Source organism: Ochotona princeps, chromosome 17, assembly GCF_030435755.1.
Source record: "Ochotona princeps isolate mOchPri1 chromosome 17, mOchPri1.hap1, whole genome shotgun sequence".
Taxonomy (NCBI): Eukaryota; Metazoa; Chordata; class Mammalia; order Lagomorpha; family Ochotonidae; genus Ochotona; species Ochotona princeps.
In genome coordinates this window covers 92,096-110,872 of record NC_080848.1, presented here as the reverse complement: position 1 = coordinate 110,872, position 18,777 = coordinate 92,096, and the positions used below count along the sequence as shown (strand labels likewise).

The window sequence follows — 18,777 nt, the reverse complement described above, 5'->3', positions numbered from 1 at the left end:
AGTACTTAGAACAAATCTCAGACACAGCAGAGCACTGATTAGCAGGGCGTTGGGGGAGAGAGGGAACAGGCAGTTACTGTTTTACAGGGTTAGTTTCAAGGTGGAGCGATGTAGAGCTTCCAGAGGCACTCAATGATACTCAACGTCCCAGAACCACACAGCGAAAACTCTAAGACGACCTTGAAGCATTACACAAAATTAGCCAGGACAATGTAAATCCAAAGCAAGCAGAAGAGACACATTTAATACCAGATTAGATACTTCTGCAGAGATCATCAGCGCAGCAGCAAAAGCTCCCAAGAACACACATCATGTGCAGGGCCTCCCTGGCCCCGGGAGGAAACACATTAACAAAGAGAGATAACCAGTGATTTATCAAAAGAAATTATTCAGACCAGAAAACGAAAACAGGAAACCAGAAAGAAATAAAAACAAGGTAAAATGTATAAATAGGAGGAGCAATATCAGAGAAACTGAATGCCACAAAATTTCCAAAGTCCAATAAACTCCAAGAAAGACAAGCACAGAGTAAAGTTTGACCAGACATGGGTGAACGAGTGGTTCAAACAGCATTCTCAACAACGATAGTTGCAGAGCCTCAAAACTATTTTAGAACATCGAAGACAACTGTTAGAGGCACAGAAAACACACAATCAAAGGACCAAGTCAGGGAAGAGCAGAAAGCCAAAGGCAAAGAGGAGCAGACCTATTCCCCAGCACTGGACAAGGTCACAGAGCACCCTGCACGGACAAGGTCACAGAGCACCCAGCACTGACAAGGTCACAGAGCACCCAGCACTGACAAGGTCACAGAGCACCCAGCACTGACAACGTCAGAGCACCCTGCACGGACAAGGTCACAGAGCACCCTGCACGGACAAGGTCACAGAGCACCCAGCCCAGACAAGGTCACAGAGCACCCAGCCTTGGACAAGGTCACAGAGCACCCAGCACGGACAAGGTCACAGAGCACCCAGCACTGACAACGTCAGAGCACCCTGCACGGACAAGGTCACAGAGCACCCAGCCTTGGACAAGGTCACAGAGCACCCTGCACGGACAAGGTCACAGAGCACTCAGCACTGACAAGGTCACAGAGCACCCAGCCTTGGACAAGGTCACAGAGCACCCAGCCTTGGACAAGGTCACAGAGCACCCAGCACGGACAAGGTCACAGAGCACCCAGCCTTGGACAAGGTCACAGAGCACCCAGCCTTGGACAAGGTCACAGAGCACCCAGCACGGACAAGGTCACAGAGCACCCAGCCTTGGACAAGGTCACAGAGCACCCAGCACGGACAAGGTCACAGAGCACCCAGCACTGACAAGATCACAGAGCACCCAGCACGGACAAGGTCACAGAGCACCCAGCCTTGGACAAGGTCACAGAGCACCCAGCACGGACAAGGTCACAGAGCACCCAGCCTTGGACAAGGTCACAGAGCACCCAGCCTTGGACAAGGTCACAGAGCACCCAGCACGGACAAGGTCACAGAGCACCCAGCCTTGGACAAGGTCACAGAGCACCCAGCACGGACAAGGTCACAGAGCACCCAGCACTGACAAGATCACAGAGCACCCAGCACGGACAAGGTCACAGAGCACCCAGCCTTGGACAAGGTCACAGAGCACCCTGCACGGACAAGGTCACAGAGCACTCAGCACTGACAAGGTCACAGAGCACCCAGCCTTGGACAAGGTCACAGAGCACCCAGCCTTGGACAAGGTCACAGAGCACCCAGCACGGACAAGGTCACAGAGCACCCAGCACAGACAAGGTCACAGAGCACCCAGCCTTGGACAAGGTCACAGAGCACCCAGCACAGACAAGGTCACAGAGCACCCAGCCTTGGACAAGATCACAGAGCACCCAGCACGGACAAGGTCACAGAGCACCCAGCCCAGACAAGGTCACAGAGCACCCAGCACGGACAAGGTCACAGAGCACCTAGCCCAGACAAGGTCACAGAGCACCCAGCCTTGGACAAGGTCACAGAGCACCCAGCCTTGGACAAGGTCACAGAGCACCCAGCACAGACAAGTTCACAGAGCACCTAGCCCGGACAAGGTCACAGAGCACCCTGCACGGACAAGGTTAGAGCACCCAGTACGGACAAGGTCACAGAGCACCCAGTACGGACAAGGTCACAGAGCACCCTGCACGGACAAGGTCACAGAGCACCCAGCCCAGACAAGGTCACAGAGCACCCAGCACGGACAAGGTCACAGAGCACCCTGCACGGACAAGGTCACAGAGCATCCAGCCCTTCCACAAACAGCCCAGCCCCTCTTGGCAACCACATGCTGAGAAGCTCCAGTGCTCTGGACACTGCCCTAGGGGAGACCTGGACGTATGGAGGCCTTGGGGCACTCAGGGTTCTAAAATGGGACGTGGAAAAACCTGACCAGAACCCAGTCTGGTTGCCCACAGAAGAAAAACCCTCAGCTTTCTAGAACTTTCCAAATTCACTTTCCAATACACAATTTAACACAAAGAGGCAAAAGAGAAAAGCAAACAAGAAGGTGCCTTACAAGACAAACCAGGGAACCAGAAACAGAGCTGAGTGGCACATCCAGCGCTCAGTCAGAAAGTGTCTTTAATTCAAACCCAGAAAGCAAAGCACGTAGGTAAGAACTGCAGAGCGAGACAGGCAAGTCAGAGGGCTGAGGAGGAAGTTAACGAGACGACACTGGGCTACTGCAAAATGTTCACGGAAGAATCAGGAGGGAAAGCGCAAAAAATCCCAGAAGCCATACAATCTTTCAGCACACACATTCTCCATGAACTCTTTGCAAATCCCTTGCACTCAGCATACCAGAAGGCTGAGTTTGGAAGACAGACTCAATAAAGAATGGGGCTGAAAACTCCTTGTCAGTCATGCCTGAGGCTTCCACAATCTTCAGGAAAAGACAGAGGTTTTAAAAACACCACCTTGGAGAATCAAGATGGCAGAATAGGACAAGAGCATGTTTAAACAGACGGAGAAACATTAGCCAGTGTGAAGCAGAGGGCACATTCCAGGAAATAGGAGAGGACAGAACAGCAGCAGAGGGCACCTGGAGACTGACAGACACAGGACAGGACCGGACACAACGGTGAGGTGTTGCAGTGACCGACACCCCAGCAGCATTCAGCAAGCAGTGATATGAACCGTACCAGCCGCCAGAACTCCACCAGGAACAAGGCGGGAAGGGCCGTTCACCGGGAGCTGAGGAGGTGACCCAGACACAGAAGTGCAACTTGACCAGGAGCAGAGAAGGAGCAGCAGGTCCCAGAGGGCCAGTGCGGGAACAGGGTGGATTTTACAGCCCAGTCTGCCCACTAGAGCCGTAACAGGCACCATTTTGTTTAAGGAGGCAAGGGCTATAAACAGTATAGAACAGCACTGTGCATGCACTGAGCTGGGAAGGAACTCATTTCTGGCTCAGTGACAACAACGTAGCATCCTATAGGTTCCACCCAAGACAGGTACGGGTAGCCCTCCAACCTGATGGCCAGCAGATCAAGAACTCTAGTAGTGGCACATCAGGTACTATTTTATACAGTGTGGCAAAGAATTTAAGACTGTAGCGACAACAGTGAGCTGTGCATGTGCTGAGCTCGCAAGAACTCACTGAGCTCACTGCACTGCACTGGTCCCACATGGAAAAGAATACTGACTTTGGCATCATATGGGTCAAAATAGGTCTGTGTGGCCCTCAGACCTAACAGCCAACAGGTTCCGGCAAGATCAGCACCACCAACAGCCTAGCTATATAGGACACCTGGTGTCTCCCTAATCCTGGGACCTACTCTAACAGGAAGTGGGAGAAAGGTTGTACAGACGACGGTGCAGCCTCAGCACGGTATCACAGCGGGTGGAGACCGGTGTTCCAGGAGCTGGGGCTACAGAGCCACGACGGAAGTCTAATATAAGAACCAAGACCTGAAACTCGCTGGAGGGAGTAGCCTAAGTGACTGCAAACAGAGAGCTGTGTACCAACTGCAATAAGTAAAACTGAACTGTAGACCTGTGGGTGACAGAGCTTAGAAACCTGCCCCAAGGAGAAGAATCTGCTAACCAGAAGTACAATGACCAAGAGCAAAAGAAGAGACAGAGGCACAATGAATATTACTGAAGACTCCCCTGCAAAGGAGCAAAAGCCTTTGCCAATCTCAGAGTTAACTGAGGAAAACATTGAGAAAATGGGGGATACAGAATTCAAAATACTTGTTATAAAGCTTATCAACAACGAGAAGCATGTAAAGCAGGCATTCGAGGAATTCAAGGAATATGTCACACTGGGAATGAATCAAATGAAAGCTGATGCATTAGAAATGAAGAATACAGTGGAGCAAACTAAAAGTACAGTGGAGAGTCTCCAAAATAGAATGAAGGAGGCAGAAGAAAGAATCTCAAAATTAGAAGATATTTCCTGTCACCAGGGGGAAAGAACAAAAAGCTGGAAGCAGAGCCGGGTCAGGCCAAAACAGGTATTCAAGAACTGAAACACACTATTAAAAGGCCAAATATAAGAGTTATGGGAGTCGGGCCCGGCGGCGTGGCCTAGCGGCTAAAGTCCTCGCCTTGAAAGCCCCGGGATCCCATATGGGCGCCGGTTCTAATCCCGGCAGCTCCACTTCCCATCCAGCTCCCTGCTTGTGACCTGGGAAAGCAGGAGAGGACGGCCCAAAGCTTTGGGACCCTGCACCCGCGTGGGAGACCCGGAAGGGGTTCCTGGTTCCCGGCATCGGATTGGCGCGTACCGGTCCGTTGCGGCTCACTTGGGGAGTGAATCATCGGACGGAAGATCTTCCTCTCTGTCTCTCCTCCTCTGTGTATATCCGGCTTTCCAATAATAATAAAATCTTTTAAAAAAAAAAAAAAAAAAAAAAAAAGAGTTATGGGAGTCCCAGAAGCCGCAGAAAGAGAAACTGGTTTTACAAATATATTTAAAGAAATAATAAAGGAAAATTTCCCTAATCTAGAGAAAGAATTGGGAAACAACATTCAGAAAGGGCACAGAACCCCCAACAGGGTTGACCAAAAGCGATCTTCACCACGACACATGATCATCAAGCTCTTCAATTGAACATAAGGAAAAGATCCTAAAATGTGCATGTGAAAAAAATCAATTGACATATAAAGGAATGCCGATTAAATTTACAGGAGACCTCTCACAGGAAACTCTACAGGCCAGAGGAGAATGGAGCAACATATTTCAGATTCTAAAAGCAAATATTTGTCAACCCAGGATAACATACCCAGCAAAACGTTTGTCTTTGAAAATGAAATACAATTCTTCCACAGTAAAGAAAAGTTAAAAGAATTTGCCTCTTCGAAGTCTGCCCTACAAATGATACTTACAGATGCTCTCTTGACAGAGAAAAGGAATAGCGCCCAGCAAAACCAAAGGCAAATGCAAAGAACATCCAGGTAAAATAACAACAGAAGACTAAATCAATGAACAACCCATTGCTCAAGTGACAGGACCAAATTACCACCCATTCATATTAACCCTGAATGTAAATGGCTTAAACTCATCAATCAAACATCATAGATAAGCATTCTGGATTTAAAAAACAAAACCCATCTATTTGTTGCCTGCAGGAGACACATTTCACCAACAAAGATCAGCAGAAACTATATCTCATGGATTTTGATTTTTTTTTATCTCTGCAAAACACTTTCTTCTGATCAAATTCTTCAATGATTCATAGATCATACAGTGGCAACATTTTCTTCAAGAAGGTTCTTGATTTTCAGCGGCACATTGGTCATTCAGTAGCATGTTATTTAACTTCATGGTGTTGTTAATTTCTTTTTTGTTTCTTCTGTTGATTTTGTTTTGTGGCTTTTCATTTAAGGGGATGTACAGTAGCTGTGTAATGAGACTACCATATCCAGATGTGAGGATACAATGCAGTATGCATCTCTACTTCCAGACAAAGATGGACTCCCAATGAAACTGTTAACTACATCTTAACAATAGGATGCTGGACTCTCTGCCATTGTCCATGCCTGCGATGCTGGACATATGACTGTGTATGAAGAACTATACTATGATAATGATACAGGGGAACTCAGTGAAGAAGGAGGGAATTGGAGAGGGGATGGAGAAAATCCCAGGAATGATGAAAAGAAGCAAAATGATAACAAAAATTTCCAAAACCAAACTACTCGACCACCTGTATAAGCAATGAGCACATTCTAGAAACTGAGCATTTGAATTTCAGGAAAGCTCTGTCATCCTTGTTTTGTAACGTGCCCATCACTTTGCGTTTTCTCACAAAGGATTTAAATATCACAGATGTATTCACTTGCTTGTCTACCCTCATGGGTGTCCACTACTGCCAATGGCCCATTGACCCACCACTGGTTTTCATTTTCTTCTCAACTTTCATGAATTACTTTTATTTAACATTAACAGCCTTTTAAGTATCACCGTTGCCAATAATATCTCATTTATCTTTATTTTTATATTGTTCTCTGTTGTGTAATTTTACGTTTTTGTGATTGTAAGCACATTAAGTGCTACAGCAATTATACAGCAAACACCTACAACCTCAGCTCTTTCTGATCACACTGGGAAAAGGGTTTTCAAGAACCATGAGATATATGACCATTTCATTATTCAACTAACAAACATTGTAAGCAAAACAAAGAGCTACTTACTGAGTCCAGAAAGCAAAGGTAAGATCCTGAGCTCTGTGCAATGGCTTGATTTTTAGAATATCCAACTGTTGAGAAGATAAAAAAGAACTTCTTTCATAATTCAATCTCAACAGCATTCTTTCACAAAGCTTAATATACTATGTACTGGGGCCCGGCACACGCCGGGATCCCATATGGACGCCGGATCTAATCCCAGCAGCTCCACTTCCCATCCAGCTCCCACAGTGCCATTCCCATGGCCTGCCTGGCTCTTCACAACACCTCGTGCTGCCATCCCACCACTCCATAACTCACTCAGGGGAAGAGCAGAGCCCTTCCCAAGGCCCAAAGTGGCCCCACAGCCTCCCTCTCAATTGTGTCCTGGAACACATCCTGTGCATCAACACTCCCACCTGCAAGTGTGCCCAGGGCCCCACTTAAGGTGAACATACAACTCTCCTAGAAAAGGGGTTGCCAATAGCTGAACTGCATGAACCAAATGGACAGATCTGATATACAGCCAGGCAGATGTGTCTGCATACACAACAGCAAATCCTTGGCATTCTTCTCCCCCCATCAGAGGACCACCTCATCTTCTGGCACTGATGTGATGTGGTAGCAAGCAGTGGAACACTACCACCCCCACTCTGGTCACAGGAGGATGGGGTCTTCTCCCTGACCCACCTTCCAACTCCCATCCAGAGACATGCATTGGTCTGCAACCCCCTCACCTATGTAACAAACATTTTAACAATGAATAAATCTTAAGAATATACTAAAGAAACTGGTATTCAGAATTGGGACAGTGTCCCTCCCCACTACAAAGGGGCCTTAGCCAAGCAGGCTTCTCAGCACAGTCCCAGCACTCCCTGGGTGCCTGTCATCCAGAGGCAGGAGGGGCAGAAGGGCAAGGGTCCTCGCCACCTGCTTGTGCTGCTCTTGGTGGCATAGAGCACCACAGGGATGACACTGCAGGCAGGTGAGATACACAGCCGCCCGCTCTCATATTTCCAAACTCCAGCCCAGAGGGGTGCCTGCTTGGGGATGGAGCTTTTCTGTTTGTTTGTTTTGTTTTTTTAATTGGAAAGTAAGATATACAGTGAGGAGGAAAGACAGAGAGGAAGATCTGCCATCCAATGGTTCACTCCCCATGTGGCCGCAATGGCCAGAGCTAAGCTGATCCAAAGCCAGGAGTCAGGAGCCTCTTCCTAGTCTCCCATGCTGGTCCAGGGTCTCAAGACTTTGGGCCGTCCTCGACTGCCTTCCCAGGCCACAGGCAGGAGCTAGATGGGAAGCAGGTACCCCAGCGACACGAACCAGTGCCCATATAGGATCCTAGCACATGCAAGGTGAGGACTCCGGCCACTAGGCTACCACGCAGGGCCCTGGGGAGCAAGGTTCTTACAAAGCAGCAGCTTATCATCCTACCCACCCCCACCAGCTAGCAGAAGGACCCCAGCTACCAACAGGAGCAGAGATGCTCAGCCCTAGAGGGGCAGCAGCCAGCACACCATAGCTGCAGCAAGAATGCCTCCTGACAAGCACACTCACAGGAGCTCCTGCTGGGAAGAGATTTCCACCCAGAAATAAACAGTTCTGCTTAATCAGTGGCCAGACACTGATTAACAGAAAAACCCCAATCTGAATGTGAGAAGGAGGAAAACAGCTCACCAAGGAAAGCTGCACACTTTCTCACATTCAATCTTGTGTTTGACAAAGACAAGGGATTTGCTTGGATAATATTTCCCTCAGGAAAGTTAAATGTTTGTGCCCAGGGCGCCCTGTGCTGGGAGGCTGGTCCTCCTCAGGGCCACCGGTCACCATGACAACAGGAGGGCCTGGGGTCTGGGTGGGCAGAGGGGGATATTAACATTCTTTACTCTGGGGAAGGGTGTGGAGCCATGTTTGATTTTGATTTTAGCCAAATGACTACACTACTAAGAATCTGCTGTTATAATATGAAATCATAACAAGGCAATGCTAATCCACTTTAAATAACTTGCACTCACGACAACAGACATTGGGCTTGTTTTCTCTAGTTTTCTGATTAGAGAAAACACCACTACAGGAAATATATCGTTTCAGACACACACCAACTGCCCCACTTTATTAATGTGACCCAGTTTCCCATGAATCACCCTGACCCAAGCTCCAAGACAGCAAAGTGACCTCAGCCCTTCACAACTTTATAACAGATAATATCGTCACAGATAAAATACGTACAACTAGGATACGGGTCAGCGAAGAGCTAATCATTAGGAACATTTTCTGAAAGAAAAACAAACTTGGTTTTGAAATGGACATTAGCCAAGCACTGCTTCAACGTGCTCTCAGCTGTGAGGTGCTAAATGTGAAGGATGTCTGTACTCCTTCCAGACCAGCTTGTAACATGCACTTGTTGAGACAGATGCTCCATCAGAGTCCATTTATAGAGTTTTCCATTTCATGGAAATTGAAATTGAAAAGAAAAACAAGAAATAATGTTTGGGAGAAAACAGTAGCACCTTCCGGCTGATGAAGACTGCGATGACACAACGACCACTCGGGACTGCACAGGCGCCTGCCTGGTCCAGACGCCCCATCCCTCCAGAGACCAGCACCCGCTGCTGCAGCCTGTGTCTACGCGAGCAAACGGAGGCACAAAGAAAGGGCACTGGCAACAACTCAGAGCTCCATGCCCTCCCAGGGCCCCAAGAGCTGCAGGAATAAGGCAGAGCCCTGCTGTCCATGCCTCCTCACTAGGTGGGGGGATGCCATGGCAACAGCAAAGGCATTGGCTCTTATGAGAGCTTTTCAAAACAGATGTTTCTTTTCCTAAAGAACCAAGCTTTAGGGCCCAGCACAGTAGCCCAGCGGCTGAGGTCCTCTCCTTGCACTTGCCGGCATCCCATACGGGCACCAGTCGTGTCCTGGCGACTCCACTTCCCATCCAGCCCCCTGCTTGTGGCCTGGGAAAGCAGTAGAGGACGGCTCAAAGCCTTGGGACCCTGCACCCACGTGGGAGACCCAGAAGTAGCTCCTGGCTCCTGACTTCACATCAGCTCAGCTCTAGCCATGTGGCCACTTTGGGAGTAATCTTCCTCTCTGACTTTCCTCCTCTCTATACATCTTACTTTGCAATAAAAATAAATAAAATCTTTAAAAAAAAAGAACCAAGCTTTAAAAACTACTATTTAAGGGCTGGCATTTGCTGCAGTTGGTAAAGCTAACCCTGTGACGCCGCATTCCATATGGATGCCAGTTCATGTCCCGGCAGCCCACTTTTGATCCAGCTCCCTATTAAGGGTCTAGATAAACACTGGAAGATGGCCCATATGTTTGAGGTCCTGCCACCCATGAGGACGCCTGGGTGACGTTCCTGCTCTGGTCTGGCTCAGCGCTGGCTGCTACAGCCATCTGGGAAGCGAAGCAGTGAATAGAAAGCCTTTCTTCCTCTGGTTTTCAACATAAGTATTTTTAAAAGATTTATTGGAAAGTCAGATATACAGCAAGGAGAGACAGAGAGAAAGATCTTCCGTCCACTGATTCACTCCCCAAGTGGCTGCAACGACCAGAGCTGAGTCAATCTGAAGCCAGGAGCCAGGAGCTCTTCCTGGTCTCCCACGCAGGTGCAGGGTCCCAAGGCTTTGGGTCGTCCTCGACTGCTTTCCCAGGCCACAGGCAGGGAGCTGGATGGGAAGCGGGGCTGCCGGGGTTAGGATCTGTGCCCATATGGGATGCCGGCGTATTCAATGTGAGGACTTCAGCTGCCAGGACACCACGCCAGGCCCTTCTTTACTCTTTTTAAAGTAGCTTCACGTTTGCAAACATTAAAGTCAAACTAAAGGCACAACTGCAATAAAAAATGCAAAGCTAATCACTCAATATAAAAACAGGATGGATGCAAACACATATACCTCAACCTGACATCCTGAAATCTCAAAATTCAAAAGCATAATACATCTAAAACATGTTCAGAAAAGAAACCTGTAAAATAACAAATCAGATCTTTTTCCAGAAACACAGAAGACAAATCAGTTAAAGGTTCAAGAAAAATTGTGTGTAAGCAGAATTCTATCCCAAGCCCAACTGTCAGGGAGCTGGCATTCTGGCTGCTCCTCACGGCACTGCCACCCCACGTCAGATGTCCCACCTCCGACCGAGCTCGCTGACCACCCGCGGAAGACCACAGGCAGATCCAGTCTCTGGCTGCTGAGTCAGGCCTGGCTGGCCTGAGGCACTCAAGTGAACTAGTGGTAAAACAATCTCTTTGTACCTCATCTGTAACATTTTCAAATAAGTAAACATAAAAAGGCATTGTGAGACACATAAGAGTTCTGACTATTTTACCATCCATATCCCACACAGGTGTCAAAGATGTATTCCCAAAACAAACAAAAAAGTAACAAACACAAAAAACACTATTTTTTTTTTAAGATTTCTTTTATTTGGAAGGCAGATTTGAAGAGAAAGAGAGAAAGGTCTTCCATCTGCTAGTTTGCTTCCCAAATGGCTGCAACAGCCAGAGCTGAGCTGAGCTGAAGCCAGGAGTCAGGAACTTCTTCAGGGTCTCCAATGTGGGTACAGGGTCCCAAGGTTTTGGGCTATCTTATGCTGCTTTCCCAGGTCACAGGCAGGGAGCTGGATGGGAGGCAGAGCAGCTGGGACAAGAAGTGCCACTCATGGGATTCCGGCACATTGGCAGGATGGGAAGTGGAAATGTTGGCACAACAAGTGGTACACAGGCAGAAGAGAAGTAGTGTGCTGTGCTGGCCCCAAAGAAAATTATTTTTTAACTATAATTTTGTTTAATACTGTTCAAATAATTGAGAGGGACGCACACCACGTGAGCCTCCAGTAGGGTGGTGATGGAGGAAGGTGGAAGGTGGGTGGGACAAATGCTTCAGTTCTTTTTTCTCTCTCCAGTGAGGCAGCCACTCTTTGCTATCCAACTACATCAGTACCTGGGGATGGGGGACAGTCATCTGATAATGTCTTAGAGACCTGGATGTGGGGAAGAACGTTCCGAAGGAGTTACCTGAATGATTTTCAGAGTTCTAAGATAGCATCGGCTGTGTTACACCAGAGTTGAGAAAATCCCTCCAAAGTCTACTGGCTGACAGTCCACCTTAGTGCATCCACAGATCCAGACACCTGCTGCCAAGCTTGGCCAGGAGAGTTGTCCAACCTGTTCTGCTTTCCATCCTCTACTAGCCTAGATGAGCTGGCTGTCATGTGCGTCTGAATATGCTGTCCACCACACAGGCATCATCAACTCAGGAGGCCCAGTCCCAACACATGTGATCTTCCCTGGAATCAGGTTTTGAGTCCAGCCATCCAGTTGGGGAGTCCCTCAGGAAACCTATCCAGATGACTTCAGATTTCACTCTTGTGTGCGTCAGCCAATGCATATGCTGGTGAATGCAGCTGCCTGGCCAATTCCATCCCCAACCCCAGATGCAATGGCCCAGTCCAGCCCACCACAGGCTTGGGCTTCACAAACAACAGTGGGAGACCCCCAATAACCCCCACTAGGCCCACCTAAGCCCTGTTTTTTGCACAGGCTGGCTTATGCCAAACTGCATGCTGTCTGACTCTCATGTACATCCATAGGTGCTGTGGCTTAGCTCAGCTTGACCAGACGCCAGCCTTGCCCCACACATATGCTGATGGGTCCTACGGCCTTCTCGAGCCTGAGCTGCCCCAGCCCTGGTTCTTGGATTACCAGCAGGTATAGCCTAGCAGGGAAGTTCCTCTGCCCTAGACCTTGCACTTGCCAGGGAATACTACAGTCCAGCCTCACACCACTCACACCCAGTCCCAACACTTGTCAGCCGGTGTTGCAGCCTAGCCTGGCCAGCCTGTATCCATTTTGGTTTTCCCACACACCAGCAAGTGTGATAGCCTAGCCCAGTCTGGCCTACCCTCAGAACCAGCCCACATGCATGCCAATGGGTGCACCCTGAGCCCTGGCTCTTGCACTCACCAGTGGGAGCCACAGCCTAGCAGGGGAGGCCCCAACCCAAAGTTCCCCCCACCAGACCCATTCCCAGCCCCAAATCTTGCACGTGTTAGATCTAGCCCGGTGTGGTCCATCCCCAATCTCAGCTCTTGCCAGAGAGTATTGTAGCCCCACCTGGTGTGGCCCTCACCCCATCCTGGTTCTCATGTGTGTCAACAAGTGCTACAGTTTGGTCCAGCTAGCTTGCTACCAGACCCAGCCCACACATGCCAAGTGCTGCAATCTTGCCTGGCTTGACCTGCTCCCAGACCCAGCTCTCATGCTTACCAGCCACTGTCGCAGCCTAGCTGGGGAGTTCTTCAAGTTACCCAACCAGGCCTGCGCCCAGCCCTCGACCTCATGTATGCCAGCGGGTGCCACGGCCATGCTTAGCATGGTCTGCCCTCAGTCCCAGTCTTTGTATGTGCCAGTAGATGTTGCAGCCTGGCTTCCTCTCAGCTCTGGTTCCCACGAGTGTCCATGAATTCCACAATCCAGCTCGACTTGGCCTGTCATCATCCCAGCTCTTGTTCTGCAGTCCCAGAGATGGAGAACAAGACACACAGCAGGAAGCAAGCACTGTGGCCGTGTGTTTATTCTGGTATGAAAAAGAGCATTTAGGGCCCAGTGGCGTGGCCTAGTGGCTAAAGTCCTCGCCTTGAACGCGCCAGCATCCCATATGGGCGCTGGTTCTAATCCCAGCAACCCAGCTTCCCATCCAGCTCCCTGCTTGTGGCCTGGGAAAGCAGTCGAGGACGACCCAATGCTTTGGGACACGGCGCCCGTGTGGGAGACCTGGAAGAAGTTCCTGGCTCCTGGCTTCAGATTGGTGCAGCACCGGCCATTGTGGTCGCTTGGGGAGTGAATCAGTAGATGGAAGATCTTCTTTTCTGTCTCTCTTCCTGTCTGACTTTGTGATAAAAATAAAATAATAATAATAATAGTAAAAAAGAGAGAAAAGAAAAAAAGCCAAACAACGGCATATGACAGAAACCAGAGGGAGAGGACAGGGCTGATTCTCACAAGCTTCATGAATTCTGACTTGGAGAACTCACTGGGCAGCAGATAACTGCCCACTCACTGCTCATCCTGTACCAAGGGACGCACACTCCGTGGCTGCTGTGAGGAAACACAGGCTTGGCACCCGAGATTTCACTCATAGGAGCCCTGGGATGCTGACCTAACCAAGGAGGTCATCACAGAGGCAGCTGGGAAGACACTGGACACCTAAACTGGCCACCTGCCAGGTGGACGGGGGACAGAGAGCCAGGAGGAGCCTCCTGAGTGAAGCCGAAACAGATCTCAAACACGGCCCTCAGGAACTAACCCTGCAAAAGACCCCAAAGACAACAGAATCACTGTGAAGCAATTTACAGCCCTGGACACTGCTGAAAACAAGCGACTCGCACTGCTGTAGCAAGTAAGTCCACGCCTCTGTCACCAGCACCTCATAGGGGACCAAGCTTTCCGTTCCTGTCGCTCCACTTCCATTCCAGCTTTCTGCTGGGTGGCATGGAGCGCAGTGGAAGGCGGCCCGAGTCTTGCTTGCACGCCTGTCCCCACGTGGAAGACCCAGGTAAAGCCCCTGCTTCATCGGGCTCATCCCTGCCGCTGCAGCCACTGGGCGAGTGAAGAGAGGCCATGATCATCACACCACCACAACAGAGCTTTATCATAGAACAGGAGTCCAGGTCCAGCAGGACCCTAAGCCTTGGCAGACTGAATCACAACCAGTACCTGGACAACAGCATCTACCCAAAGACGCGCGGTGAGGGGAGCCAGGGCTACCAAGGAGCTGAACACGCGACTCACCTCCCCGGGGAGAAGGGGAACTGTGTCCTCCAACAACCACCCGGATCCCAGCATCTTCCAGCTTCTCCTTCCACTTCTCAATGATGGCCATAGACCTGTCCTGAAAACAATGTCCACAGCTCAGGAACCTTCTTCACAGCAGTCTGACATACTTCACCCAGTTCGCAATCACTCCAGAAGTTGTAAATACCTGACTGGCATCATTAAAGACCGAGAGTTCCATGGTCCCTTCAAAATCCTGTTGCAAAACAGACTTCAAACACTCATCCAACCAGGGCTCGGCATTGTACACAGGCAGGATGACGGACTAGAATTCAAAAGAAACGGATTAACAAACAGAAGACCCTTCAACCACCGTACGTCCCCTTCACCATCCACACAGTGCCCACTTCCAGCGAGCAGTCTGACTTCCAAGCTATCAAGAAGGAAAGCGTAAGACCCAGTTAACAAAAGGAGCTCTTAGCACTTATGTCGGAGCAGGCATTGCAGTACGGGGGTTAGGCCACCAGTCGAGATGCTGCATGCTAAACTGGGATGCCACTGTGAGCCCCACTGCTTCAGTTCCAACCCAGCTCCCTGCTAATGCACTTGATCAGGCCGCGGACGATGACCAAGCACCTAGACCACCGCTACCTATGTGGAAGACCCAGACAGACGTCAGCCTGGCTCAGCCTGTTTGCAGCCATGTGGGGAGGGAACCTTCCTTCCTCCTCTCTCCATAAAGACTTTTTGTTGCTGTTGTTGTTACAGAGAAAGAAACGGATCTCCCATCTGCTGGTTCACTCCCCAAATGACTACAAGAACCAGAGCTGTGCTGGTCTAAAGTTGGGAGCCGGGAGCTTCTTCCAGGTCTCCCACATAGGTGTAGGGGTCCAAGGACGTGGGCCACCCTCACTGTTTTTCCAGGCCATAGCAGGGAGCTGGATCAGAAGTGAAACAGCTGGGACGTGAACTGGCGCCCATAGAGAAGGCTTAGCCTGCTATACCATGCCACCAGCCCTAATAACTTTTTTTTTTTTAAAGATTTATTTATTATTATTGGAAAGCCGGATATACAGAGAGAAGGAGACACAGAGAGGAAGATCTTCCATCCGCTGATTCACTCCCCAAGTGAGCCACAATGGGCCAGTGCACGCCGCTCCAATGCCAGGAACCAGGAGCCTCTTCCAGGTCTCCCACGCAGGTGCAGGGTTCCAGTGCATTGGCCGTCCTCGACTGCTTTCCCAGGCCACAAGCAGGGAGCTGGATGGGAAGTGGAGCTGCTGGGATTAGAACCGGCGCCCATATGGGATCCCGGGGCTTTCAAGGCGAGGACTTTAGCCACTAGGACATGCCGCCGGGCCCCCTAATAACTTTTTTTAAAAAGATTTATTTTTATTGGAAAGGCAAATTTACAAAAAGAAGATACAGAGAGGTATTCGTGACTACAATGGCTGGAGCTGAGCCGATCCGAAGCCAGGCACCAGCTTCCGGGTCTCCCACGTGCGTGCAGGGTCCCAAAGCTTTGGGCCATCTTCGACTCCTTTCCCAGGCCACAAGCAGGGAGCTGGAGGGGAAGCGGGGCTGCCGGGGTTAGAATCACATCTAGGGCCCGGGCGGCGTGGCCTAGCGGCTAACGTCCTCGCCTTGAAAGCCCCGGGATCCCATATGGGCGCCGGTTCTAATCCCGGCAGCTCCACTTCCCATCCAGCTCCCTGCTTGTGGCCTGGGAAAGCAGTCGAGGACAACCCAATGCATTGGGACACTGCACCCACGTGGGAGACCTGGAAGAGGTTCCAGGTTCCCGGCTTCGGATCGGCGCGCATCGGCCCGTTGCGGCTCACTTGGGGAGTGAAACATCGGATGGAAGATCTTCCTCTCTGTCTCTCCTCCTCTGTGTATATCTGGCTGTAATAAAAATGAATAAATCTTTAAAAAAAAAAAAAAAAGAATCACATCTATATGGGATGCCGGTGTGTCAAGGTGAGGACTTTAGCCACTAGGCTACTGTGCCGGGTGTCCCCTGAGATTCAGATTTTTCTTAATTGATCTTTCACCAAGTTTCCCAGCTCAACAGCCGTTTCCCGCATTTCAACTTTAATGCAGAAAAACATCATTCAATCTGAAACAAGCTGTGTGGTCTTCAACCTACAGCTGAAAATAACTTACTGGTCCCTTTACAGGTAGAATAAGCACTAACAAATCAATCTTACAGAATTGGCAAAAGGTGTCCCCTTCCCCCGTACCACTGTGACAGCACTGCCTGTGCCCTGCGATGCGGCACCGCCCTCACAGCCGTGTGACAGGTACGCAAGTGCCGCCCCCATGCCGTCACAAGCCGGGGTGCCAGGTGAGCCCTCTGAGGTACACTCAGATTCAGCTGATCTGGCAAACAACACTGTTGTGTTCTTACAGCCCACAAACAAAACAGACTTCAAACCTTTGTGGAATAGTCAATAAAATCTGATTACCACTCAAAACAAGTGAGTAACTACATCTTACGCACTAAGCAACCAGAACCACCACAGAACTGAGCCTGCCCTCATCCTGGACCAAGCAACCAAGCATCCTCAACCTTAACCAAGCAAAGCAGACAAGCTCCTAGACAAGAGAGGAGCACAGCCCAGCTTAGGGTTAGCAGCCTTGGGTCTGGGCAGAGCAGACAACCCAGCTCTCTGCTAACGCCCCGAGGGAGCACCCCTACCTCCCTGCTAACACCCCACCTGCAGAGGGAGCACCCCTACCTCCCTGCTAACACCCCACCTGCAGAGGGAGCACTCCTACCTCCCTGCTAACACCCAGCCCCACAGAGGGAGCACCCCTACCTCCCTGCTAACACCCCGGCCCGCAGAGCAAGCAGGTCACCGCGAGGCTCCCTGTTTCCTACACGGACTGACTTCCTGCCTCAGCCATTGGGAGAGTTTGAGGAGTAACCCAGCAAATCTCCTTTATTCACATAAATCTTTTTTATGGTAGGTTTGTGGAAACGGAATTTAGGCTTATTTTGCCACAAATTTGAAAATCATTGCAATGTTTTCATAATATGCATTTTCCACAAACCACCTTAAAATCTGCAAGTCTATGCATACAATAGATATGATTTTAAAAATACTAAATCCAAATACGGTTAGGAAAAATTCAAGTGTTGAAAGCACAGCTCCGTTTCTTTACGAACAAAACAAAGATCTGACAGCGATTTTGCACTCCCAGATACACATTTGTATCCATAAAATTAGTCCCCAATTTACAGCTGTTTTGCTTTGGACTCACTTTACATATCTGTGCATATGTATGTTTTAGGTATTCTACAACAGAGACAGCTGTTCCATCCCCTGCAACAGCCAGAGCGGGTCTCCCACGTGGGCAGGCCACCACCTGCTGCTTCCCCAGGCCTGCGTTACGGGGATGTGGAACTCCACAAGTGGTTCGAACCCAAGCACCCCAACCACCTCGGCGCGGGATGTAGGCGTCCCAAGCGGAGAATTGGCCTGTACTTTTCTTAAAACTCAACACCACCTGGCTTACTCTCTGCCTCCCCGAGGCTGAGCGCCTCGGGCTCCGGGGAGGGCGCGCTGCGCCCCAGGCTCCAGCCCCCGTCCTGGCACGGGGGGGAGCCGACCCCGGCCTGGCACGGGGGGGGGGAGCCGACCCTGGCCTGGCACGCAGAGAGCAGACCCCGGCCTGGCACGGGCGCTGGCACGGGGGGAGCAGACCCTGGCGCTGGCACGGGGGGAACCGACACCGGCGCCCGAGGCCCAGAGGGTCCGAGCCGGGGGCGCCTCACCTACCACGACAGCGTGCGCCCCGCGAGCCCGCATGGCGACCGCTCTCCTCAGGACGCTCCTCGGCCGGGCGCGCGCGCGGCGCCGGGAGGTGGGACTCGGAGGGAGCCGGCCGCCCCCATTGGTGCAGAGCCCTGTCACTCCGGGGGCGGGAGGGCGCGCGTGGTCCCGCCGGTGGGACGGGCACTTCAGTCTGACGGCCTTGGAGGTTCCCGGAGCGGGCCGAGGGCCGGCGGACAGAGGGCAGCGCCTCCGGGAGGATGCCGGGACGGGGCAGCTCCGCGGGGTCCGGGCTGCGAGTGCAGGGGCGCGGAGGGCGCGGGCGCGCACAGGGCCTGGGCAGGAGGCGGCGATACCCGGGGGCGAGCGCGCTGCGCACAGTGCAGGCGCAATCCCTGTGGCCTCGGTCCTCGGTCAGCACCTGCGTCCTCGGTCTGCTGGGTGCTGTGCGCGCCTCAAGCCGCCTTCACTTAGCGTGGTCGGTCGGCTGATCCGCCTGACTCCTGCCGCTTCAGAAAACTGGAAGTTCAGCGAGGGACCTACGGAGCAGCACGTGCGCAGCCGGAGCCCCACCTGGGTGGCCCAGGTG

General features: G+C 50.9%; 1 protein-coding gene across 5 annotated transcripts in view; it reads right to left on the bottom strand.

The window, feature by feature from the left end:
- B3GNTL1 (UDP-GlcNAc:betaGal beta-1,3-N-acetylglucosaminyltransferase like 1) overlaps positions 1-18,284 on the bottom strand; it is a 71,429-nt gene extending 53,145 nt beyond the window's left edge. Inside the window, exons 1-4 of one of the 5 annotated variants that reach the window (XM_012929136.2) lie at positions 18,195-18,284; positions 14,618-14,734; positions 14,428-14,527; positions 6,657-6,721 (exon numbers count right to left, since the gene is read on the bottom strand). In XM_012929136.2, coding sequence (XP_012784590.2) covers positions 6,657-6,721; positions 14,428-14,527; positions 14,618-14,734; positions 18,195-18,224 — 312 coding nt within the window. In that variant the 5' untranslated portion in view covers positions 18,225-18,284. Of the gene's footprint in view, positions 1-6,656; positions 6,722-14,427; positions 14,528-14,617; positions 14,735-17,577; positions 17,675-18,190 lie in introns of those variants that run through there. The other 4 variants (XM_058676552.1, XM_058676549.1, XM_058676551.1 and 1 more) reach the window with 4 other exon arrangements.
- Between the last annotated feature and the right edge of the window lie 493 nt (positions 18,285-18,777).